The sequence below is a fragment of the Mustela putorius genome, unplaced genomic scaffold, assembly GCF_011764305.1.
Source record: "Mustela putorius furo isolate JIRA1106 unplaced genomic scaffold, ASM1176430v1.1 tig00000179_pilon_pilon_pilon, whole genome shotgun sequence".
Classification (NCBI taxonomy): domain Eukaryota; kingdom Metazoa; phylum Chordata; class Mammalia; order Carnivora; family Mustelidae; genus Mustela; species Mustela putorius.
Genome location: NW_025421305.1, coordinates 14586206 through 14613625, shown reverse-complemented (window position 1 = coordinate 14613625; position 27420 = coordinate 14586206). Strand labels below are relative to the sequence as shown.

General features: G+C 36.6%; 1 protein-coding gene across 2 annotated transcripts in view; it reads right to left on the bottom strand.

The window, feature by feature from the left end:
- RB1 (RB transcriptional corepressor 1) overlaps window positions 1–27420 on the bottom strand; it is a 161530-nt gene that overhangs the window by 16466 nt on the left and 117644 nt on the right. For both annotated transcript variants that reach the window (XM_013059804.2, XM_045076673.1), the window contains 3 exons: window positions 18378–18496; window positions 14454–14599; window positions 6003–6148 (listed from right to left, as the gene is read on the bottom strand). In XM_013059804.2, the coding sequence (XP_012915258.2) occupies window positions 6003–6148; window positions 14454–14599; window positions 18378–18496 (411 nt within the window). The remainder of the gene's footprint in view (window positions 1–6002; window positions 6149–14453; window positions 14600–18377; window positions 18497–27420) is intronic.

The window sequence follows — 27420 nt, the reverse complement described above, 5'->3', positions numbered from 1 at the left end:
ATAAAACCGCAGGTTAACAAGATCAATATATGAAAATTAATTGTATTTCTATACACTTGTAATGAATAATGCAAACAAGAAATTAAAGAAATAGTTCCATTTACAATAGTATTAAAAGGAATAAAAACACTGAGGTGTATAAATTTAATATAAAAAGACTATACTCTGAAAATGTTAAAACATAACTGAAAAAAATTAACATCTAAATAAGTGGAAAGGGCGCTTGGGTGGCTCAGTGGGTTAAAGCCTCTGCCTTCGGCTCAGGTCATGATCCCGGGTCCTGGGATCGAGCCCCACATTGAGCTCTCTGCTTGGCAGGGAACCTGCTTCCTTCTCTCCTTCTGCCTGCCTCTTTGTCTGCTTGTGAGCTCTGTCTGTCAAATAAATAAATAAAATCTTTAATAAATAAATAAATAAGTGGAAAGACATCATATGTTCATTGGCTAGAATACTTAATATTATTAAGATAAGAAAGCTCCTCAAATTAATCTATGATTCAATATAATCCCTATCAAAATCATTGTTGGCTTCTTTGCAAAAATTGACAAACTGATCCTAAAATTTATATGGAAATGCAAGCTACAGAACAGTACAACAAATCTTGAAAAAGAACAAATTTTTTCCCTATTTCTTTTTCTTTTTAAGATTTATTTATTTATTTATTTTAGGGAGAAAGAGCGTGCACAAGAGTGTGAGCGTGAGTGGGGGAGGGGCAGAGGGAGAAGGAGAGAATATCAAGCACACTTCCTACTGAAAAGGACCCTGGGATCCGGACCCTAAGATCATGACCTGAGCTGAAATCAAGAGTTGGATGCTTAACGGACTAAGCCACCCAGATGCCCCCACACTTCCCTATCTCAAAATTTACTACAAAGCTTTGTAATTGAGACAGTTCTGTACAGGCATAAGAGAAGACATACAGATCAATGGAACACAATTAAGAAACCAGAAATGAACTTTTATCCATATACAGTTAGTTCTGATTTCTCTCAACACAGAAAGAAAAGACTTTAAGAAATGGTGCTGGAACAAGTAGTATTCAGATATAAAAGAGTGACGTTAGACCCCTTCTCACACCATACAGAAAAATTAACTCAAAATGAATCAAAATGTAAATGTTAGAGTTAAAAGTATAACATTTTTGGAGAAACACCAGAATAAATCTTTATGATCTCTGACTTGGCAATGATTTCTTAGATAAGACAGCAAAAGCAGTAGTAACAAAAGAAAAAAATAGATAAACTGAACATGATCAAAATGAAAAACTTTTGATAAGTCGGGCCAGGGGTTTATCAATTTTATTAATTCTTTCAAAGAACCAGCTCCTAGTTTCATTGATTTGTTCTATTGTTTTTTTGGTTTCTATTTCATTGATTTCTGCTCTGATCTTTATGATTTCTCTTCTCCTGCTGGGCTTAGGGTTTCTTTCTTGTTCTTTCTCCAGCTCCTTTAGGTGTAGGGTTAGGTTGTGTACCTGAGACCTTTCTTGTTTCTTGAGAAAGGCTTGTACCGCTATATATTTTTCTCTCAGGACTGCCTTTGTTGTGTAAACCCCTGGCCCGACTTATCAAAAAGAAAAGAGAAAGGACCCAAATAAATAAAATCATGAATGAAAGAGGAGAGATCACAACTAACACCAAAGAAATACAAACTATTATAAGAACATACTATGAGCAACTCTACGGCAATAAATTTGACAATCTGGAATAAATGGATGCATTCCTAGAAACATATAAACTACCACAACTGAACCAGGAAGAAATAGAAAGCCTGAACAGACCCATAACCAGTAAGGAGATTGAAACAGTCATTAAAAATCTCCAAACAAACAAAAGCCCAGGGCCAGATGGCTTCCCGGGGGAATTCTACCAAACATTTAAAGAAGAACTAATTCCTATTCTCCTGAAACTGTTCCAAAAAATAGAAATGGAAGGAAAACTTCCAAACTCATTTTATGAGGCCAGCATCACCTTGATCCCAAAACCAGATAAGGATCCCACCAAAAAAGAGAGCTATAGACCAATATCCTTGATGAACACAGATGCAAAAATACTCAACAAAATACTAGCCAATAGGATTGAACAGTACATTAAAAAGATTATTCACCATGACCAAGTGGGATTTATTCCAGGGCTGCAAGGTTGGTTCAACATCCGCAAATCAGTCAATGTGATACAACACATCAATAAAAGAAAGAACAAGAACCATATGATACTCTCAATAGATGCTGAAAAAGCATTTGACAAAGTACAGCATCCCTTCCTGATCAAAACTCTTCAAAGTGTAGGGATAGAGGGCACATACCTCAATATCATCAAAGCCATCTATGAAAAACCCACCGCAAATATCATTCTCAATGGAGAAAAACTGAAAGCTTTTCCGCTAAGGTCAGGAACACGGCAGGGATGTCCATTATCACCACTGCTATTCAACATAGTACTAGAGGTCCTAGCCTCAGCAATCAGACAACAAAAGGAAATTAAAGGCATCCAAATCGGCAAAGAAGAAGTCAAATTATCACTCTTCGCAGATGATATGATACTATATGTGGAAAACCCAAAAGACTCCACTCCAAAACTGCTAGAACTTGTACAGGAATTCAGTAAAGTGTCAGGATATAAAATCAATGCACAGAAATCAGTTGCATTTCTCTACACCAACAGCAAGACAGAAGAAAGAGAAATTAAGGAGTCAACCCCATTTAAAATTGCACCCAAAACCATAAGATACCTAGGAATAAACCTAACCAAAGAGACACAGAATCTATACTCAGAAAACTATAAAGTACTCATGAAAGAAATTGAGGAAGACACAAAGAAATGGAAAAATGTTCCATGCTCCTGGATTGGAAGAACAAATATTGTGAAAATGTCTATTCTACCTAAAGCAATCTACACATTTAATGCAATTCCTATCAAAGTACCATCCATCTTTTTCAAAGAAATGGAACAAATAATTCTAAAATTTATATGGAACCAGAAAAGACCTCGAATAGCCAAAGGGATATTGAAAAAGAAAGCCAACGTTGGTGGCATCACAATTCCGGACTTCAAGCTCTATTACAAAGCTGTCATCATCAAGACAGCATGGTACTGGCACAAAAACAGACACATAGATCAATGGAACAGAATAGAGAGCCCAGAAATAGACCCTCAACTCTATGGTCAACTAATCTTCGACAAAGCAGGAAAGAATGTCCAATGGAAAAAAGACAGCCTATTCAATAAATGGTGCTGGGAAAATTGGACAGCCACATGCAGAAAAATGAAATTGGACCATTTCCTTACACCACACACAAAAATAGACTCAAAATGGATGAAGGACCTCAATGTGCGAAAGGAATCCATCAAAATCCTTGAGGAGAACACAGGCAGCAACCTCTTCGACCTCAGCCGCAGCAACATCTTCCTAGGAACAACGCCAAAGGCAAGGGAAGCAAGGGCAAAAATGAACTATTGGGATTTCATCAAGATCAAAAGCTTTTGCACAGCAAAGGAAACAGTTAACAAAATCAAAAGACAACTGACAGAATGGGAGAAGATATTTGCAAACGACATATCAGATAAAGGACTAGTGTCCAGAATCTATAAAGAACTTAGCAAACTCAACACCCAAAGAACAAATAATCCAATCAAGAAATGGGCAGAGGACATGAACAGACATTTCTGCAAAGACGACATCCAGATGGCCAACAGACACATGAAAAAGTGCTCCATATCACTTGGCATCAGGGAAATACAAATCAAAACCACAATGCGATATCACCTCACACCAGTCAGAATGGCTAAAATCAACAAGTCAGGAAATGACAGATGCTGGTGAGGATGCGGAGAAAGGGGAACCCTCCTACACTGTTGGTGGGAATGCAAGCTGGTGCAGCCACTCTGGAAAACAGCATGGAGGTTCCTCAAAATGTTGAAAATAGAACTGCCCTATGACCCAGCAATTGCACTACTGGCTATTTACCCTAAAGATACAAACGTAGTGATCCAAAGGGGCACATGCACCTGAATGTTTACAGCAGCAATGTCCACAATAGCCAAACTATGGAAAGAACCTAGATGTCCATCAACAGATGAATGGATCAAGAAGATGTGGTATATATACACAATGGAATACTATGCAGTCATCAAAAGAAATGAAATCTTGCCATTTGCGACAACATGGATGGAACTAGAACGTATCATGCTTAGCGAAATAAGTCAAGCAGAGAAAGACAACTATCATATGATCTCCCTGATATGAGGAAGTGGTGATGCAACATGGGGGCTTAAGTGGGTATGAGAAGAATAAATGAAACAAGATGGGATTGGGAGGGAGACAAACCATAAGTGACTCTTAATCTCACAAAACAAACTGAGGGTTGCTGGGGGGAGGGGGTTTGGGAGAAGGGGGTGGGATTATGGACATTGGGGAGGGTATGTGCTTTGGTGAGTGCTGTGAAGTGTGTAAACCTGGTGATTCACAGATCTGTACCCCTGGGGATAAAAATATATGTTTATAAAAAATAAAAAAATATATTAATAATAAAAAAAAATTAAAAAAAAAAGAAGAAAAAAAAATGAAAAACTTTTGTGCCACAAAGGACACCATCAAGAAAGTGAAAATACAACTCAAGAGAACTGGAGAAAACAACTGCAAATCATATGAAATAAGGCACTTTTATGTAGACTACATAAGAACACTTGTAACTCAACAATAGACAACTCAATTAAAAAATATGCAAATTATCTGAGAAGATATTTCTTTAAAGAAGATATACAAATGGCCAATAAGCACATGAAAATATTCTCAATCAATATCAATAGCCATCAGAGAAGTGCAAATTAAAACCATAAAGAGATACTACTCTATACCCAATAGGATGATTATAGATACTACTCTATACCCACTAGGCTGGTGAGGATATGGAGAAACTGGAACCTCATACACTTCTGATAGGAATGCAGAATGGTGTGGATATACTGGAAAACAATCTGACCTATCTGCAAAGGTTAGACATAAAGTTATCACAAGACCTGGCAATTCTATTTCTAGGTATATATCCAAGAGAACTGGAAGCATATATCCACACAAAACTTGTATATAAATGTTCACAGAACATTATTCATAATATCCAAAAAGTAGAAAACAAATATACACCAAATAATGAACAGATAAATATGATGTGGTATATCCATACAATGGAATATTATTTGGCAACACAAGGGATGAAGTACTGATACAAGGCATAACACAGATGAACAATGAAAACATTACACTAAGAAGCCAGACACAAAATACAACATATTATATGATTCCATTTATATAAAATGTCCCAAAAGAGGCAAATCTACAGACATAGAAAGATCAGTATTGCCTGGGCCTGGAAGAAGTAGAGGAACAGATGATGAGTATTGAATGGTATGGCATTTCTTTTTAGCATGATAAAACTGTTTTAAAAGTGATTTTGGTGATGGTTCCACAACTCTATCAATATACTAAAAACTACTGGATTGTACACTTTATATGGGTAATTTGTATGGCATGTTAATTATATCTCAATAAGTTGCTACCAAAAAATATTATTATTATGCATAAAGAGAAAAAACAGGAAGATATGAAAGATCATTCTCTGTAAACTGTCATTCATTTATTTTTTTATTCATTCATTCATTCACTCAATAGGCATTGTTTTAGATCAACTTGTTCTTAAGTCTTGGACTTCTTCCTTACTAACATGATATCTAGTTTACTACAAGACAGAAAAACTCTTAATAAACAGTTTTTTTCAATGACTTTTATAAAAAAGATCTTTTATGTCATTAAAAAAGTCACTGAAATACTCCTGAGCTCTAAAGCTCTAAGAACTATAGCAAAATTATAAAAGGAAGCAAAAGAATGCATATATATTAAGTCTGCTAAATTGATCTAGCTTCTTGTTTGAATCTAATCTTTTAAGAAATCAGTGCACAGTTAACAAATGAGTAGGAGAAGAGTAGTGAAGTGCATTATTTTCTTACCTGATCCAAATGCCTGTCTCTCATGAGTTCATACTCATTTTGCAATGTATGCTGAAAAAGGGTCCAGATGATATGTTCTAGTTCTGGGTGGTCAGACAGAAGGCGTGCACACAGGGTATTTAGTCGAAGATATGCTAGTCGGTACACTGCAGAGATAAGGGGACTTAGGTTTACTGTTCAACAAGTGAATTTTTCAAAATACTAAATTGCTGTAACTATAATTCTATTAAACAGCATTTTTTTCCCTGTTTTTTTTTTTTCAAGTTTTTATTTAAAGCCCAGGTAGTTAATATACCATGTAATATTAGTTTCAGATATAGAATTTAGTGATTTATCACTTCTATACAACACCCGGTGCTCCTCACAAGTGCCCTCTTGAATCCCCATCACCTATTTCATCCACTTCCTGCTCTGGTAACCATCAGTTTGGTCTCTATAGGTAAGTCTGTTTTTTGGTTTTCCCTTTTTACTTCCCCTATGTTCATCTGTTTTGTTTCTCCAATTTCACATATGAGTGAGATCATATGATAATTGTCTGTCTCTGACTGACATATTTCACTTAGCATTATACATTCTAGCTCTATCCACATCATTGGAAATGGCAAGATTTCATTTTTTTTTTAATTTTTTTAAATTAATTTATTTATTTAATAAACATATAATGTATTTTTATCCCCAGGGGTACAGGTCTGTGAATCTACACATTTGACAGCACTCATCATAGCAAATACCCTCCCCAGTGTCCATATCCCCACCACCCTCTATCCCCACTCCCCCCAGCAACCCTCAGTCTGTTTTTTGAGAGTGAGTCTTTTATGGTTTGTCTCCCTCCTGATCCCATCTTTTTTCATTTTTTTTGTTTTCCTACCCCCAAACCACCCACATTGCATCTCTACTTCCTTATATCAGGGAGATCATATGATAGTTGTCTTTCTCCGACTGACTTATTTAATTAAGCATAATACCCTCTAGTTCCATCCACATCATCGCAAATGGCAAGATTTCATTTCTTTTGATGGCTGCATAGTATTCCATTGTATATATATACCATCTCTTCTTTATCCATTCATCTGTTGATGGACATCTAGGTTCTTTCCCTAGTTTGGCTATTGTGGACATTGCTGCTATAAACATTAGGGTGCACGTGCCCCTTCGGAGCACCACATTTGTATTTTTAGGATATATACCCAGTAATGCACTCGCTGGGTCACAAGGTAGCTCTATTTTCAGTTTTTTGAGGAACCTCCAAACTGTTTTCCAGAGTGGTTGCACCAGCTTGCATTCCCACCAACAGTGTAGGAGGGTTCCCCTTTCTCCGCATCCTAGCCAGCATCTGTCATTTCTTGACTTCTTAATTTTAGCCATTCTGACTGGTGTGAGGTGATATCTCATTGTGGTTTTCATTTGTATTTCCCTGATGCTGAGTGATGTGGAGCATTTTTTCATGTGTCTGTTGGCCATCTGGATGTCTTCTTTGCAGAAATGTCTGTTCATGTCCTCTGCCCATTTCTTGATTGGATTATTTGTTCTTTGAGTGTTGAGTTTGCTAAGCTCTTTATAGATTTTGGATACTAGCGCTTTATCTGATATGTCGTTTGCAAATATCTTCTCCCATTCTGTCAGTTGTCTTTTGGTTTTGTTCACTGTTTCCTTTGCTGTGCAAAAGCTTTTGATCTTGATAAAATCCCAATAGTTCATTTTTTCCCTTGCTTCTGTTGCCTTTGGTGATGTTCCTAGGAAGAAGTTGCTGCGGTTGAGGTCAAAGAGGTTGCTGCCTGTGTTCTCCTCAAGGATTTTGATGGATTCCTTTCTCACACTGTGGTCCTTCATCCATTTTGAGTCTATTTTTGTGTGTGGTGTAAGGAAATGGTCCAATTTCATTTTTCTGCATGTGGCTGTCCAATTTTCCCAGCACCATTTGTTGAAGAGGCTGTCTTTTTTCCATTGGACATTCCTTCCTGCTTTGTCTAAGATTAGTTGACCATACAGTTGAGGGTCTATTTCTGTTCTATTTCTATTTCTATTCTGTTCCATTGATCTATGTGTTCATTTTTGTGCCAGTACCATGCTGTCTTGATGATGACAGCTTTGTAATAGAGCTTGAAGTCTGGAATTGTGATGCCACCAACTTTGGCTTTCTTTTTCAATATTCCTTTGGCTATTCGAGGTCTTTTTTGGTTCCATATAAATTTTAGGATTATTTGTTTTATTTCTTTGAGAAAAATGGGTGGGATTTTGTTAGGGATTGCATTAAATGCGTAGATTGCTTTAGGTAGAATAGACATTTTCACAATATTTGTTCTTCCAATCCAGGAGCATGGAACATTTTTCCATTTCTTTGTGTCTTCCTCCATTTCTTTCATGAGTACTTTATAGTTTTCTGAGTATAGATTCTTTGCCTCTTTGGTTAGGTTTATTCCTAGGTTTCTTATGGTTTTAGGTAAAATTGTTAATGGGATGGACTCCTTAATTTCTCTTACTACTGTCTTGTTGTTAGTGTAAAGAAATGCAACTGATTTCTGTGCATTGACTTTATATCCTGACACTTTACTGAATTCCTGTACAAGTTCTAGCAGATTTGGAGTGGTTTGGGGTTTTCCACCTAAAGTATCATTTCATCTGCAAAGAGTGATAGTTTGACTTCTTCTTTGCTGATTTGGATGCCTTTAATTTCTTTTTGTTGTCTGACTGCTGAAGCTAGGACTTCTAGTACTATGTTGAATAGCAGTGGTGATAACGGACATCCCTGCTGTGTTCCTGACCTTAACAGAAAAGCTTTCAGTTTTTCTCCATTGAGAATGATATTTGCAGTGGGTTTTTCATAGACGGCTTTGATAATATTGAGGTATGTGCCCTCTATCCCTACACTTTGAAGAGTTTTAATCAGGAAGGGATGCTGCACTTTGTCAAATGCTTTTTCAGCATCTATTGAGAGTATCACATGGTTCTTGTTCTTTCTTGTATCACATTGATTGATTTGTGGATGCTGAACCAACCTTGCAGCCCTGGAATAAATTCTACTTGGTTATGGTGAATAATCCTTTTAATGTACTGTTGGATCCTATTGTCCAGTTATTTGAGTGAGAATTTTCGCATCTGTGTTCATCAAGGATATTGGTCTGTAGTTCTCTTTTTTGATGGGATCCTTGTCTGGTTTTGGGATCAAGGTGATGTTGGCCTCATAAAATGAGTTTGGAAGTTTTCCTTCCACTTCTATTTTTTGGAACAGTTTCAGGAGAATAGGAATTAGTTCTTCTTTAAATGTTTGGTAGAATTCCCCCGGGAAGCTGTCTGGCCCTGGGCTTTTGTTTGTTTGGAGATTTTTAATGACTGTTTCAATCTCTTTACTGGTTATGGGTCTGTTCAGGCTTTCTATATCTTTGTGGTTCAGTTGTGGTAGTTTATAGTCTCTAGAAATGTATCCATTTCTTCCAGATTGTCGAATTTGTTGGTGTAGAGTTTCTCATAGTATGTTCTTATAATTGCTTGTATTTCTTTGGTGTTGGTTGTGATATCTCCTCTTTCATTCGTGATTTTATTTATTTGGGTCCTTTCTCTTTTCTTTTTGATAAGTCTGGCCAGGGCTTTGTCAATCCTATTAATTCTTTCAAAGAACCAGCTCCTAGTTTCGTTGATTTGTTCTATTTTTTTTTAATTTCTATTTCATTGATTTCTGCTCTGATCTTTATGATTTCTCTTCTCCTGCTGGGTTTAGGCTTTTTTTGTTGTTCTTTCTCCAACTCCTTTAGGTGTAGGGTTAGGTTGTGTTTTTGAGAACTTTCTTGTTTCTTGAGAAAGGCCTGTACCACTATATATTTTCCTCTTGGGACTGCCTTTGCTGTGTCCCACAGATTTTGAACCGTTGTGTTTTCATTTTCATTTGTTTCCATGAATTTTTTCAATTCTTCTTTAATTTCCTGGTTGACCCATTCATTTTTTAGAAGGATTCTGTTTAGTCTCCATGTATTTGTGTTCTTTCCAAATTTCCTCTTGTGATTGAGTTCTAGCTTCAGAGCATTGTGGTCTGAAAATATGCAGGGAATGATCCCAATCTTTTGATACCATTTGAGACCTGATTTATGACCCAGGATGTGGTCTACTCTGGAGAATGTTCCATGTGCACTAGGGAAGAATGTGTATTCTATTATTTTGGGATGGAATGTTCTGAATATATCTCTGATGTCCATCTGGTCCAGTGTATCATTTAAGGCCTTTATTTCCTTGTTGATCTTTTGCTTAGAGGATCTGTCCATTTCAGTGAGTGGAGTGTTAAAGTCCCCTACTATTATTGTATTGTTGTCGATGTATTTCTTTGATTTTGTTATTAATTGGTTTATATAGTTGGCTGCTCCCATGTTAGGGGCATAGATATTTAAAATTGTTAGGTCTTCTGGGTGGACAGACCCTTTGAATATGATATAGTGTCCTTTCTCATCTCTTATTATAGTCTTTGGCTTAAAATCTAATTGATCTGATATAAGGATTGCCACTCTGGCGCTCTTCTGATGTCCATTAACATGGTGCATTGTTTTCCACCCCCTCACTTTAAATCTGGTGGTGTCTTCGGGTCTAAAATGAGTTTGTTGTAGGCAGCATATTGATGGGTTTTGTTTTTTTATCCACTCTGATACCCTGTGTCTTTTGATTGGGGCATATAGCCCATTAACATTCAGGGTAACTATTGAGAGATAATGAATTTAGTGCCATTGTATTGCCTGTAAGGTGACTGTTACTGTATATTGTCTCTGTTCCTTTCTGATCTACTACTTTTAGGCTCTCTCTTTGCTTAGAGGACCCCTTTCAATATTTCCTGTAGGGCTTGTTTGGTGTTTTCAAATTCTTTCAGTTTTTGTTTGTCTTGGAAGCCTTTTATCTCTACTTCTATTTTTAATGATAGCCTAGCTGGATATAATATTCTTGGCTGCATGTTTTTCTAGTTTAGTGCTCTGAATATATCATGCCAGCTCTTTCTGGCCTGCCAGGTCTCTGTGGATAAGTTCACTGCCAATCTAATGTTTTTATCCTTGTATGTTACAAACTTCTTTTCCCAGGCTGCTTTCAGGATTTTCTCTTTGTTGCTAAGATTTGTAAATTTTACTATCAGGTGACAGGGTGTGGACCTATTTTGATTTTATTTTTATTGATTTTATTGATTTTGAGGGGCGTTCTTTGCATCTTCTGGATTTTGATGTTTGTTCCCTTTGCCATATTAGGGAAATTCTCTACAATAATTCTCTACAATATACCTTTTGCTCCCCTCTCTCTTTCTTCTTCTTCTGGAATCCCAATTATTCTAATGTTGTGTCATCTTATGGTGTCACTTATCTCTCAAATTCTCTCCTCGTGGTCCAGTATTTGTCTCTCTTTTGCGCAGCTTCTTTATTCTCTGTCATTTGGTCTTCTATGTCACTAATTCTTTCTTCTGCCTCATTTATCCTAGCAGTAAGAGCTTCCATTTTTTATTGCACCTCATTAATAGCTTTTTTTATTTCAACTTGGTTATATTTTAGTTCTTTTATTTCTCCAGAAAGGACTTTTATCTCTCTGGAGAGGGTTTCTCTAATATCTTCTATGCCTTTTTCAAGCCCAGCTAGAACCTTGAGAATCATCATTCTGAACTCTAGATCTGTCATATTACCAATGTCCATATTGATTAGGTCCCCAGCCTTTAGTATTGCCTCTTTTTCTTTTTTTTGTGGTGAGTTTTTCCTCCTTGTCATTTTGTCCAGATAAGATTTGCTTTCTCCTCCTCTGGAATTCTGCTGTTCTCCTTGGTAAGTTAATCTGGTCTTGGCTGGGTTTCTTGTTGATCGTCTGGGGGAGGGGCCTGTTGTAGTGTTTCTCAGGTGTCTTTGCCGGAGGCAGAATTGCCCCGCCCTTATCAGGGGCCAGGTTAAGTAATCCGCTTGGGTTCACTTTGGGGAGCTTTTGTTCCATGAATGCTTTCCGTAGAGTACCAGAGGACGGGAATGAAAATGGTGGCCTCCTAATCTCCCGCCTGGAGGAGCAGTGCATCCTCAGAGAAGAGTGCCCAATCCTTCCCATCTCCCTGGCCTCTGGTTGCGCTTGGAGAAAAGCGCTCAATCGCTCACGCTTGGAGAAAAGTGCTCGCACTTCCGTCTCCCTGGCCTCCAGCCACACACTTGGAGAAAAGTGCTCAGTCACTCCGTCTCCCTGGTCACCGGCTGTGCTCCAAGCTCACCCTGCCTGTGCCCGGTTCAAGGTAACCCCAACTTGGTTAGATTTTGTTTAGTGAGAGCTCACTCCTCAGCTTTGTCGCTGTAGCTGGCTTCCCTGCTCTAATACCTGCAAGCTCTACGTCACTCAGACATCCCCGGTCCTTCTGTGACCCTGCAGGACCTGGGGTTACGCTGACCCTGTGTGGGCTTTCCCCCAGTTTAGCCTCTGGAGCGATGCCCCTCAGTGGAGCAGGCTTTTAAAAGTCCTGATTTTGTGCCCCATTGCTCCACCGCCTGCCGGGAGCTATCGCCCTTTCCCCGCGGTCTATCTTCCCATCACTTTGGATTCACTTCTCCGCAGGTCCTACCTTTCAGAAAGTGACCAACTTTCTGTTTCTAGAATTGTTGCTGCCCTTCTCTTCGAATTCCCATTAGAGTTGTAGGTGTTTGCAATGATTAGATAAGCTATCTAGCTGAACTCCGGCTACCTGATGTCATCTCAGCCTGCTACTTCTCTTCCATCTTGACTCCTCCCCCCGATTTCATTCATTTTTATGGCTGGGTAATATTCCATTGCATATTTATACCACATCTTCCTTAGCTATTCATCAATCAATGAACACCTGGGCTGTTTCCATAGTTTGGCTATTATAGATAATGCTGCTATAAACACTGGGGTGCATGTATCCTTTCAAATTAGTATTTTTGTCTCCTTTGGGTAAATACCAGTTGTACAATTGCTGGATTGTAGATGGTTCTATTTTTAACTTTTTGAGGAACCTCCATACTGTTTTCCAGAGTGACTGTGCCAGCTTGTATTTCCACCAATAATAAACAGCACCTTAACAGTAACCTTACCTCTACCACTATTTTCTTTATGAAAAAATAACCCCTAGTCTTAGTACGGAGTTAGGTAAATAGAAGGCAAAATAATACTTGAATACTAACATAAGATTTATTTACAAAGTCTATAAAAATATTACTGGGACATAGGCCTGGAGAAAAGAAATCTACTAAATTTAATTTTTTTCCATCTACTTTAAATATAATGACTCTTATTTTAAATGTACCTTTCAGAGACTTGCATAAAGGAATCAGAATTTTTTAACTATCCTGGTGGTTCTCATTTTAGCATGCATCAGATTAGCTTTGGAAGGCTTGTTAAAACAAGGAATTTTTTTTTCCCCCACTTCAACCTAGAGTTTCTGTTTGAGGAGTTCTAAGGTGGAGCCTAAACAAAAATTTTCCTTTCTACAACTTTTCAGGTGAGGTGGATTTTGCTGGTTGGGGAACACACTCTGGAAACACTGTTCTAACTTAAGGGTTATCTTACAACATGGTTATAAAATTCTGACTTGAGTATATTTCTGACTTGAATAAAATCAGAAACAGATTTATCACAGAGGAATCTGGCCTTTTATGTCCCTTCAGAGAGCTTCACTGGGTGTGCACCTGCACATACAGCTGACTCTAAGACAACATGGGTTTGAACTAAGAGGGTCCACTTATACGTGGATTTTTTTAAATAAATAAATACAGGGCAGTACTATAAATGTATTTTATGATTTTCTTAATAACACTTTCTTTTCTCAGCTTATTATAGTATTTAATACATATATCATATAAAATATGTGATAATTGTTTACACTGTTGGTAAGGCTTCTAGTCAACAGTAGGCTATCAGTAAAGTGTCTAGGGAGCCAAAAGCTAAATGTGGATTTTTTACTACATGGGGGGATTATTTACCCTTATTCCCCACCTTGTTCAAAAGTCAGCTCTATATATGCACGTACAGACAGCCCTGCTCCACCTCACACACACATAGTCAGAGAATGCTACTCAGCCTAATTACCAGGAAATGTGCCTACATTAGACTACAGAACACTGTACAATCTTAACTTCACATACACACCTGAACAGCAAAAGTAATGTCAGGGTTAAATATTTCCAAACATAAATTTGAAAGCCTGACAAAAGCAGCAGCAGCAACAGTAACAACATCTTATACTTTCTGAGTGTTAACTATGTGCTAGACACTGTTGAAACATTTTATGTATTAATTCATTTAATTAACTAAAAAAGCTTATAAGGTAGATTACTATTATTACAAAATAAATTATTATTATCATTTCCACTTTACAGATGAAGAAACTGAGGCATAGAGCTATTAAGTGACTTTGCCAAGGACATACCTAGTAAGCAGAAGAGCCATGATTTGAACCCAGTCACAGCCAGGTTCCAGAGTCCTTCTTGAAAATAATCATCTACTAACCTTTTTTGTAAAAAAGTGAAAGGGAGGTAGATTTCAATGGCTTCTGAGTCTGGAAGGCTGAGGTTGCTTGTCCCTCTGTGTTTGCAGTAGAATTTACACGTATAGTTGATCCTTTTTTCTTTGGGGATCTTACAGGAGAAAGATACCTAAACATATTCAAAGAAAAAGCCTTCATTTGAAGTTCCCTAAGAGTCTCTCTCTTTCTCTCCTTCTCTCTCTCTCTCACACACGCATGGCTGTACACATGCATCCAAACATATCTATTTAATCTGTTATTCTATACCAAATTCCTTCTCTAAAGAAACATTTTTTAAAAATTTTTATCTAAATTCTAGTTATTTAACATACAGTACAGTATTGGTTTCAGGAGAATTCAGTGATTCATCACATATATATAAGACAGTGCTCATTACAATGAGTGTCCTCTTTAATACCCATCACCCATCCCCCCCAACCTCCTTCCACCAACCCTCAGTTTGTTCTCTATCATTAAGAGTCTCTTATGGGTTTGTTTCCCCTCTCTCTCTCTCTTTTTTTTCTCCCTTCCTCTATGTTCATCTGTTCTGTTTCTTAATTTCACATGAGTGAAATCATATGGTATTTGTCTTTCTCTGACTTATTTTGCTTAACATAATATACTCCAGCTCCATCCATGTTGTTACAGATGGCAAGATGTCATTCTTTTTGATGGCTGAGTAATATTCCATTGTGTGTGTGTGTGTGTGTGTGTGTGTGTGTGTGTGTATGCATACAACATCTTCTTTATCCATTCATCAGTTGATGAACATCTGGACTCTTTCCATAGATTGGCTGTTGTTGATAATGCTGCTATAAACATCAGGGAGCATGTGCCCCTTCAAATTTGTATTTTTGTGGCCACTGGGTAAATACCTAGCAGTGGAACTGTTGCATCATAGTGTAGTTCTATTTTTAACTTTCTGAGGAACCTCCACACTGTTTGCCAGTGTGGCTACACCAGTTTCAGCAAGCTATTTAAACATAAGCTGGAAAAGATACAGCCTAATAGGAAAACTAAGCTTGACATTATCATTTCTAACTATTTTAATAAATAGCTTTTTCTGAGAGTTACTGTTTTTTTTGAAGAAAAAAATAGCTGCGTAGTGTATATGTTCAATTTTAATAATTATAGTGAAATTGAGATTATCAAATAACTCCAGGTTAAAGGAACAAGTTATTGGTACCAAAATAGTGCTGTTATGTTTCTGATTTCCCTCTTAAAAATGTTTCATTGAGGGGTGCCTGGGTGGCTCAGTGGGTTAAAGCCTCTGCCTTCAGCGCAGGCCATGATTCCAGGGTCCTGGGATCGAGCCCCTCATCGGGGTCTCTGCTCAGCAGGAAGCCTGCTTCTCCCCTCTCTCTCTGCCTGCCTCTCTGCCTACTTGTGATCTCTGTCTGTCAAATAAATAAATAAAATCTTTAAAAAAATGTTTCATTGATAACTATGGTTCATATGTATGATAAAACAAATACCACACAGTATAGAATACTGTATTCAGATATATTATCAAGGAAGATTTATACCTGTATACTAAACGTGTCAGACATAAATCTACACAGAGATATTAATAAATATTCTCTCTCAATTTCTGACATTCTACCACCCTTGTGTTGCTTTTCACAGGATAATTCAGATCTATGTTCTAATTTTGTTTTAGTAGCTAAGAAATAATTCTAAGCAGGAAAGAGGATTTGTACTTTACTGTGGATATTTCTACTATATGTAGTATTTAACTAGTATACTAGGAAAAGGGAATCACCATTGTAACCTTTTAAGTACCAGGGTTTAGTCTACTTCCAATCTTGAACTTCCCTTCAATTCTCTAATTCACAATATTGTAGACAAACTAAACTTGGACAGGAGTTGGTCTCTCTGGAGTTCTAGGTACAAATATTCAACTACCTATAGAACATCACTAGTTGAATCTCAAACTTAAGAAGGCCAAAGGGGAAGTCTTGATTTCTTCCCTCTGTTTTTCCCATCTCAATAAACGAGTCCACATTACATCCAGTTTCTAAAATCTAAAACCTAGGAGCTATTTTTAATTTCTCCCTTTTCCAATTCTTCAAACTCAATGCAAAACCAAGTTTTATTAAATCATCCTCTAAAATACATTCTGGATCATTCCATTCCTTTCTATCTTTATCGACATATCTTAGATCAAGTCACTTACATCTCTCACTTGGACTATTAAAACTGTCTCCAAACTGGTCTTCCTACTTCTTCCCTCCTCCAAACCCACCTGCACTTTAAATAGCAGCCAAAAAATAGCCCTTTAAAAATACAAAGTATAGCAAGATGCATCATTACTTAAAACTTTAATGCTTTTCCATTCTCTGCTAAAATCTAAAACCTTTTCTATGGCTCATAGAACTCTACAAGGTCTGGCCTCAGTTTACCTCTCCAACCTTATCTTGTACCTCCAACCTCCTCTTATCACTTGATAAGTCCCAGCCACACTGGAACTTCTTTCTGTTCTTCAAACCAGCTAAGTTTGGTCTGTCCTAGGGCCACTGTACTTGCCATTTGCTCTATCTGGAATGTACATGATGCAGATGTGTGCCTAGCCAGCATCCAATTGTCCTTGAGGTCTCAGGTCAAATATCACTTTATCAGAAAAAGCTTCCCTAAGCATCCCTACACTCTCAGTTTCTCTCACAGTACTTTATTTCTATTACAGTACTTGGTATACTTTCTTTTCTCTCTCTCTCTCTCTTTTTTTAAGTAATCTCTACACCCAACATGGGGCTTGAACTCCTAATCTCAAGATCAAGAGTTGCATGCTTTACTGACTGAGCCAACCAGATGTCCAAATTTAGTGTATACTCTAAAAACACATCACATATTAGTTTATTTCCCCCATAACCTAAGTGCTATGAGAGGAAGAACCTAGCTCATCTTATTCGCCTTTCATTCTCAGTGTCTAGAAAACATCCTGGCACTTAGAAGAAGGTAAGTCTTGACCTGTTTATATTAGTGCATAACCTAACAGACAAATCTATATATGAAGGCAGAGGCATCCTATGCTAGAAATACTCTGGGTACAAGTTAGCTTGGAAAGGACATCTCTGGAAAATAGACCCTGAACTAATCACAGAACATTATAATGTCAATTCCTAGACTAAACTAAACAGAAACAACAGTAGGCACATTTCTGTGAAAGGCACAGTAGTTGGAATGTTGAAGTACATGAGTTTTGGGGTCAGATTGCTTGGATTTGATTTCTGTTGACTTTGGCGCATTACCCTCTCTAATTCCTATTTTACAGATAACTGAGGCTGATAGCAGAATCTACTACCTTACAGGGCTGTTATAAAGATTAAATGGAAAAATAAAAGAATCACAAACACTTAGGCAACTGTCCAGCACACAGTAAACCCTCAAGAAATATTAGCTATTTGCTTTCTTCTTCCATCATCATCATCATCATCATCATGTACTTACCAACTAATTGTTGATGTTGATGTTGATTGTTGATGTCCCATTCTAGTTCCTATGCCTATCTTATGCTTCACCCCAAATGCACTGATCTGTACTCCCTGAAAATGTTTCCTGCTTTCCTGGCCTTACACTTTTCTGACTGTTGGAACACTTTGTGTCTCCTCCTTCCTCTCCAGTTTCCACACAGAAATCCTGTTTTCCATCTTTCAGGCCTAATTAATTTGCCATCTCTACCATAAAAACTATCCTCATTACATCAACCCTAAGTGATCTCAACAGCACTCTGTACCACTTTATATGATCTTTATTTGGGTCATATGCCTTATATTCCTGCTTCTTCAGAGCAAAACAAGTATCTTATTCAAAATTCTATTCCCTATAGTTTCTATAGAGTATCGTGCCTTATACCATGTTCAAAATGTAATTGCAGGTTGAATGAATAACATATCATACATTCTACTTACATATCAGCGGCAGTGTGATTACTCTGGAGTGGAAGGTTGAGAGTACAAGCAGGTTCAAGGTGATCAGCTGGTCCTTCTCGGTCTTTTGCTTGTTTAATCAAATCAAATAAAGGTGAATCCTATATCAAACCAGATGACATTAAAACTACATTGGTAAGTATTATTTTCCCATGTACTTATCAAAATCATTTTGTCTGATATGGAAAGCACTACAAATTTAGTTACAATTGACAGCAGAAATTTAGAATTCAGATGAGATCCTTTTCTCCACTTAAAATACTAATTGCCAATTTTTGTTCTATATATGTAAAGGACTAGAAAAATCTTTAACTTCAAATGTCATACACAGAAAAGACCCAAAGAAGGTACAAAGACAGAAATAATAAAGACATGAGCATAATTTAATGAAACTAAAAACAAAGATAAAATATAGAGTTTGATCACAAAGCTAATAATCAGTTCTCTGAATTAATTGTATTAAACAAACCTCCAGTCAGATTGAGAAAAACAAAAGAGACCGATAAACAGTACCTTGGAGCAAAAAGTAGGACCATCATAAAAAAATTAGAAAGATAATAGGGGATTACTATGAATAACTTTATGTCAATAAATTGGAAAACTTAGACCAAATGGAAAATTCCACAGAAGATATAAATGAATAAAAAACAAAAAAGTATCAATACTCCCCAAAACTATTAAAAAACCTAAATTGGTAATTAAAAATCTTCCTATAAGGATATCAAGCATATCAAGCACCATTGGTTTTACCAGTTAAATCTACCAGTCATTCAAAGAACAGATGATTCCACTTTTACTCAAACTCTTCTGAGAATGGGAAAAGTGGAAACATTCTTGATCTCATTTTATGAGACTAGTACAACAGTGATACTAAAAGTTGTCAAGGGCATCAAAAAGGCAATTATAGCCCATTCTTACTCATGAACAGAGATGTAAAAATCCTAAACAAGAAATAATAGTAATTCAAATCAGCAGTGACAAAAAGAGAATATATCATTACCAAAGTTGAGTTTATCCATGTTGCAAAACCATGTCAACATGGAAAGATCTATAATGGCATTCACCTCACTAATAAGTAAGTCAAAGGTGAAAAATCTTATCAAAATCAATGAAGGAATAAGTTCTCATTTTAAAACCTATTTGTAATTAAAAGGAGGGAAAGATTTATTTCACTCAGCATAATCTCCCCCAGTGCAGTCCATGCTGATACAAAAGCTGGGTATTCATCCTTTCTGATGGAGACATAATACTCCATTGTGTGTATGGACCATATCTTCTTTATCCATTCATCCACTGAAGGGCATCTTGGTTCCTTCCACAATTTGGTGACTGTGGCCATTGCTAGAGGAGATTATGCTGAGTGAAATAAACCAAGCAAAAAGAGTCAATTATCATATGGTTTCACTCACTCACTTGTGGAGCATAAGGAATAACATGGAAGACATTGGGAGATGGAGGAGAAGTGAACTGGAGGAAATCGAGAGGGGGAGAAAAACTGTGAGAGACTGTGGACTCTGAGAAACAAACTGAGGGTTTTGGAGGGGTAAGGGTGCGGGGTTGGGTGAGCCTGGTGGTGGGTATTAAGGAGGCAGTACTGCATGGAGCACTGGGTGTGGTGCATAAACAATGAATTTCGGAACACACACACACACACACAAATAAAATAAAATATTTTTTAAAAAAGAGGAAAGGAGAAGGAAAAGGAAAGGAAAGGAGCAAGGGAGGGAGAAAATTTATTCAGCCAGGAATGATAGGGTACTTCCTAATTTGATAAATGGCATATACAAATGTACCAAAACCCACAGCAAACGTCATATGTAATGGTGAAACATTACAATCATTGCCCTTAAAAAAATCAGAGACAACAAAAGGATGCCTATTATCATATGAGCTTTCTATTCAATACTGTGAGGTTCCAGCCAACTCAACAATGAAAAGAAATAAAAGATTAAAGTATTAAATGAAAAAAATGACAATACCATTATTCACAATATGAAAAATAATTACACTTCTATATATCAAGCAAAAAGCTTGAAAGTCTAATTTTTAAAGTACCATTTATAAAAAGATAAGACTAGCAGTAAAATTCACCAAAACACTGATTCAAAATTTATGATTTTCTGGAGGTGACTGCTTATAAGTTCATAAAAAGGGAGCCCATCCATGTTTTACTTTTTTAATCCTTGACCTAAGAACAACAAAAAAACAGAGAGATTGCCAAAATGCTGGGTTTATATCAAAAGGGAAAGTGGTACAACAGTAAGTATATACACAAAGCAATGTAGAAAATAAGTAGGTTTTGTAAAAATATAAGAATAGTTCATTCAGGGATGCCTGGGTGGCTCAATGGGTTGAGCGTCTACCTTTGGATCAGGTCATAATCCCAGAGTCCTAGGACTGAGTTCTGCATCAGGCTCCTTGCTTACTGGGAAGCCAGCTTCTCCCTCTGCCTGCCACTCCCCCTGCTTGTGCAAACTCTCTCTCGCTCTCTGACAAATAAATGAAATCTTCACACACACACACAAAAAAATTCATTCAATAAAGTGTTGAAAAGCTCAGTAATTTGAAAGGAAGAGATTATAACTTTACAAGTTATAGAAAATGAATTATTTCTATCAAACAAAATTTTTAAATTATTAGAAATAAACACAGTATCTTTACAACTTTTTTTTAAAGATTTTATTTATTTAACAGAGAGAGAGAAAGAGATCACAAGTAGGAAGAGAGGCAGGCAGAAAGAGAGGGGGAAGCAGGCTCCCTGCTGAGCAGAGAGCTTGATGTGGGGCTCAATCCCAGGACCCTGAGATCATGACCTGAGCCGAAGACAGAGGCTTTAACCCACTGAGCCACCCAGGCACCCCATCTTTACAACTTCTTGATAAGGGAGGACTTTGTGGGTTTGACCAAAACCCAGAGGTCAAAAAGAAAAAGATGAATTGGTCTAGCTAAAAACTTCTATTTGACTAAAACCACAATAAACTAGGTTAAGCTAAATCGAAAAATAAGCAATACTGGGTTTTTTTTCCTATAACTCCCATAATGTAATTTTTTTAAAGATTATTTATTTATTTATTTATCTATGTATTTATAAATAAATACAAGAGAAAGACAGAGAGAGAGAGAAAATGAGCAGGGGTGGGGGGACAGAGGGAGAAACAGAGTCCACCCTGAGCAGGGAGCCCAATGAGGGACTCGATCTCAGGACCCTGGGATCATGACCTGAGCAGAAAGCATATATTTGACTGACTGAGACACCCAGGTGCCATACAATGTAATTTTTATTATCAAATAATTCTTTCCTAGTCTTTCCTTTCATTAAGGGCACTCTGAAGTGCAATCTAAGTAAGCATTTTCATTGGAGTAAAGTAATGTTAATAACAGCAGCTAACCCTTAGATGTCATAGTCAGTGTTTTATATTTTCTAGCCACTGACAAATTATATACAAAATATATTTTTTAATGAAAATAGTGTGGGTATAAATCCACATATATTCAGCAGAAGTGGCCTAAACCCATTTTTCTTTCAATGAGATTTTAAGAGACCCTAAGATTCACAAAGAAAGAAAAGATGAAAGAAGCCAGAAAGGGAGACAAACCATAAGAGACTCTTAATCTCAGGAAACAAATTGAGGGTTGCTGGAAGGGAGGTGGGTAGGAGATAGGGTGGCTGGGTGGTAGACACGGGGGAGAGTATGTGTTGTGGTGAGTGCTGGGTGTTGTGTATGACTGATGAATCACAGACCTGTACCCCTGAAACAAATAATACATTATACATTCATAAAAAACTTTTTTAAAAAAGACAAAGAAATGTAAATAAACTTGAGTCTTTAGAGGATTCAGGTATGCTACTAATCAGGCATTTTACTTTCTCTTCAGATTAGCACAATAGGATTATACTAAAGTGAACGCCTCCTCCAAGGATTAAGGTAGTTTTTTTTTTTTTTTTTTAACCAATAGTCTTTATGTTTCAGTCAAGTATCACTTTTATTATTGCATCTCCCCCACCCCAAGCGGTCACACAGATATATAGAAATAGGTTTATGATAATGAGTATGTCATGATAATAGGAGGAGATACAGTGCAGTAGACAGCTGTGAGACTTTGGAGTCATATGACATGGGTTCACATCGTGGCCCTTATTGGTTGCATGACTTTGAACAAGTTACTTAAACACATTATGATACTTTTCTCAACTGTAAAGTGGTGATAGTAATGACAATACTTAAATTGCAGTATTGTGAGAATTAAGTGAATTAATAATAAATGTAAAGCATTTACAACAGAGCCGGGCACAAGTGTTATGCAAACATTTGAAATTATTATGGTCAAGTTCTTACTTCTGCATCTAAATAAATGCCTTTATACAAAGGACAATGTACCTGCTCAAATGTATGAATGTCCACCTCACACATTCATACATTCCACGTTCCACCCAATATTTGTTGTCTACTCTATAAGACACTCTATGGTAGGAGCTAAAAATTATAAACAATCCCCCAACTGCCAAAGATCGGTGGACTTAAAGAATCATTTCAGAGGCATCTGTCCTCTTCCTCCTAACTCAATGTTCAATTGATGTCTATGTGTAAAATAAACTTTAACAATCCTCTAGTTTTTCCCATATCATTATCGTTCTTTATATACAGTTGTCCAAAGCAAAAAAAAAAGTCATCCTTAATTACTCTTTCCCTCAAACTCCACCATCCAATCCTGGGAAGTCATGTTGACTCTAACTTCAAAATACATCCCAAGTTTAACTTCTCATTATCTCTAACATTACTGTAGTCTAAGCCATTATTATCTCTTGTCTGTACTACCACAAAGGCATCCTCCAACTGCTTTTCATACTTCTACTCTTGCTGCCTTCCAGTCTTTTCAATAAAGCTGATGAACTACTGCTCACACCCTCCACCCTACTCAAAACCCTCCAATGACTTTCCATCTATACTAGAATAAATCCAAACTCTTTATCCTGGCTTTGTAAGCCAGGGTGCCTTGAGATCTGGCCCCCACTCAGGCCTCACTTTCTACTACTTTCTTCCTTCCTTACTTCTTCCATATAGATCATCTTTTTGTTCCTTGGACACAGCATGATTCTCCCTCTCCCAGTTTTTGTATTTACTGTTTCCTCTGTCTGTAATCCTCTTTACCAGAGCTTCCCATACTTGACCCATTCTATTATTCATGCTGTATCCTCAGACAGTACCTCCTCAGCAAAGCCTTCTCTGAACATCCTGTCCAAGACAGTCATAATTCCCACTTTCCTGCTACTCTCAACTTTGCTCTATTTTCCTCACAGTACTGATCATTATTTGAAATTGATTATGTATTCATTTGTTTACATGTTTAACTGTCTCCTACAGTTATCCTGTTCACAATAGTATCCCAAATGTCTAAAATTGCCTGGCACACAGTAGGAACTCAATAAACATTTGTTGATAAATGAAAAGTGAGCAGGTAAAAGTGTTTAAAGTTCTTTGAGGTTAATTCTGCCCTAATATATAACCTGGATGCTTTAAAAATAAAATATTTACTTACTCCTTTCTCCCTTATTTTTCCTTTAAGCATTAGTCAAACACATATGTATGTTTACTTTACTCAAAGAAAATAAAAACATGAAAAATTATTTCAGAATGCCTATTATTTAGAAGACTTTTTTTCAAAGTGAAGTGCAGTGGAGTATAATGGAACATTTAGGCAATCTGCAGTAAAACTAAAAATTAGTTTTGTCTGTAAAAACTGTATCCACTAAACATCAAACATTTATTGAATACTTCCTATGCACAGATGTTCCTTCCTAGGAACAGATATGGCTCCTCCCTACATGGGGAGTCCATGGGAAGTGGCAGTCAATAAACAAACAAGGAGGGGCGCCTGGGTGGCTCAGTGGGTTAAAGCCTCTGTCTTCAGCTCAGGTCATGATCCCAGGGTCCTGGGATCGAGCCCCACATCGGGCTCTCTGCTCAGCAGGGAGCCTGCCTCCTTTCCTTTCTCTCTGCCTGCCTCTCTGTTTACTTGTGATCTCTGTCTGTCAAATAAATAAACAAAATCTTAAACAAACAAACAAGGAAATAAGTAGCTAATGACAGATTCAGAAAAAAAAAAATTTTAAAGATTTTATTTATTTATTTGACAGATAGAGATCACAAGTAGGCAGACAGGCAGGGAGAGAAAGAGGAGGAGGCAGGCTCCCTGCTGAGCAGAGAGCCCGATGCGGGGCTCGATCCCAGGACCCTGAGATCACGACCAGAGCTGAAGGCAGAGTCTTAACCCACTGAGCCAACCAGGTGCCCCAGATTCAGAAAAATTATATGAAACAACAGAATTTCTTATGAAGAATGTACAAATGGATACCCTGGAGGGTGATTTAAGGAAGACATACCTGAGAAGGTAACACAAATGCTTAGACTTGAAGGAAGATAAAGAGGCTGTGCTTTGAGAGGAGCAACAGGTAGAAGTCTCCCAAGATGAAGGAAAATGTGCCGAGAAACTGGTATTATTTTAGGAAATCAAAAGAGGCTACTGGTACTAAAGTAAAGTGGTGGTGCACTAATGGAGAAGCTGCTAGAGACAAAGGAAAACAGCAGCCTGATGATCCAAAATTATAAAGACCATGCTAAAAAATTTGAATAACCTAAGAGAAATGGGACATCTATTACAATAGAAATTGTATTTTAGGATAGGAAATTTTCTTGTCACAAATCATTAATATAGATATAGCTAATTCAACTGTGTCTTGCTTCCTATTATATATATTCATATGCATTCCTAGCATAGAACTGGAGTTCTAAAAATATTTGCTGAATAATTAAATGATTTATTGTTTGCTTTCAGGAATGTATTCCAGGTGCTAGAGGTCACCATAACCCATACTGCCTTAGCTTTGTTTCAAGTGGCAGAATATCCTATCAATTTCCAACCTCCTAGCTCCAACATGCATGAAGAATGTGCCAGGCAGGTTTAGTACCAAGTTCAATGAGAGCAAACAACTTTGAAGTCATATGCATATAACTCAGGAATTAATGCAATTGATCTGAAATTTAAAAAAGAAAAGCCTACTATTCATTAATTTAAGTCCTTAGCTTCACTATAAGCTGAGCCAAAAATATGAAGTTACCAGCATACTCTGGGTTATTTTTATTTCAGCAGTAGTATGTTATCAGCCAAAATGTCTTTCAGCCTATCTTCTCTTCAAGAAAAAAATGTGTATAAGCAGTATGAAACAGGGCCAGGATTAGGGTAAAGCAAGAGAGGTATCTAGGATGCAAAATTTAAGAAGCCATTCACTTGTATTTGCATTGACCCTACCATGAAATTTTGCCCCTTGGGGCACTGAACACTAAACTGATAATGAAGTTAGTTAATTTAAGATACATTTGGCAAAACAGAATGAAATATCACTTTTGTGGTTTGCTTAGACAAGAATTAAAGCACTTTCAATTTACAGAAAAAGTCAATTCAAATGTATTATCTCATGTAATCCCCACAATAAATCTGTGAATTAAGTGTTATCATTATTCATTTCATGGATCACAAAGCTTAGCTATTTTAGAAAACTATGGCTGCATACTATATACTGTTATGCACTAAAATTATTTTCAGAGTATAGAGTAATAACATTTGAGTTTATAAATATAAAAACCAAAACTTTTAAAGCTATTTTTTAATAATAAAGAAGGAATAGAGTAGCTTCCTAGAACAAGTGTCAGAATATGACTTACTAAAAATATTCTATTAATTAAACTATGGTTTTCCATCTTTATCCAAAGGATTTATTGAAAAAGAAATCTATATTAACATCCACTATTAACAAGAACAGCTACCATTTAGTAAATGCTTACTGCATGTACACAATTTAATTTTCACAAAGCCCTATGGGTATATTATCCCCACTTGAGAGACAGAGAAAATGAGGTTAACAAAAGGATTTGAACTTGGGCAGCCAGGCTCCAGATCTGGTCTGAGCTCTTACTCACTGGCTAAACTATAATTTTCATTAATTTCTTAGTATAAAAACCAGGAGCAATTAAGCAAGTATTAATTTTACCAAGAATTAATTTTACCAAGGCTAATCCTGGTATTGCACTATTTAATAAAGTGAAATGTTCCTGATAATCATTCTTCTAGCAGAAAACAACAGTTATATTTAATTATTTAACCAGAGATGACTATCTACAACTTCTACAGTATTTGCTTAACATAATTATAGAATTTACCAAACAGTGAGAGCTTACGTAAAATACTAGTTTCCTTTCCAAGTTAACTGTTTGGTAATACAATACAATGATGAACTATGAATCAAATTTTGGCAATGCTAGACAATTTATATTATAACCAGTTTGAACAATATTTAGTTAGAAGCACTGTTTTTGAAAAAAATATTTATTTGTTAAATATTAGAAATTATGCAAAAGAGGTCCAAAATTCTAACTAGATTTTCATTGAAAGTGATCATTGAGAGCAGTTTTTTAAGTCTCTCAAAACAGCAACCCCTTTGTTAAATCATAGACTAAAAGCAGATATTTTTAAGAACTTGAAAACTTTAAAGTAGTAATGTTATTATGTCAATTATGTACAACTTTACACACACAAATATTCCAAACAACTAGGTACCCTAAAATGTATTTTTAAAAGTATTTTCTAAATCGATATCTTCATCAACTTTTTCAAAAACAATGAGAAGTATATCAATTTGGGTAGATCCTATTTTTTATATTTCAAATTAAGTTATTTTGTGATATTGTGGATTATTTGAAGCCTTTTTTAAAAATGTAACACACAAAATATGTTATTTTTGCGTTTGTTGTATTAATTTTAAAATCCTGTTTAAAGAAAGGAATTCCTAACTCAAAATTAGCTAAGAATTCTAAAACCGGGTCAGGGTTTACTTGAAGATGTTTGACATATTTGCTCTGGGTAGGCAGCTCCAAATGGAAATGCAAAATTTATGCAATTAAACTAAGAGAGCCATTTTTCTAAATGAAATATTACAGGAGTCAAAAGTCCACTTCCATCAGTACTAGCT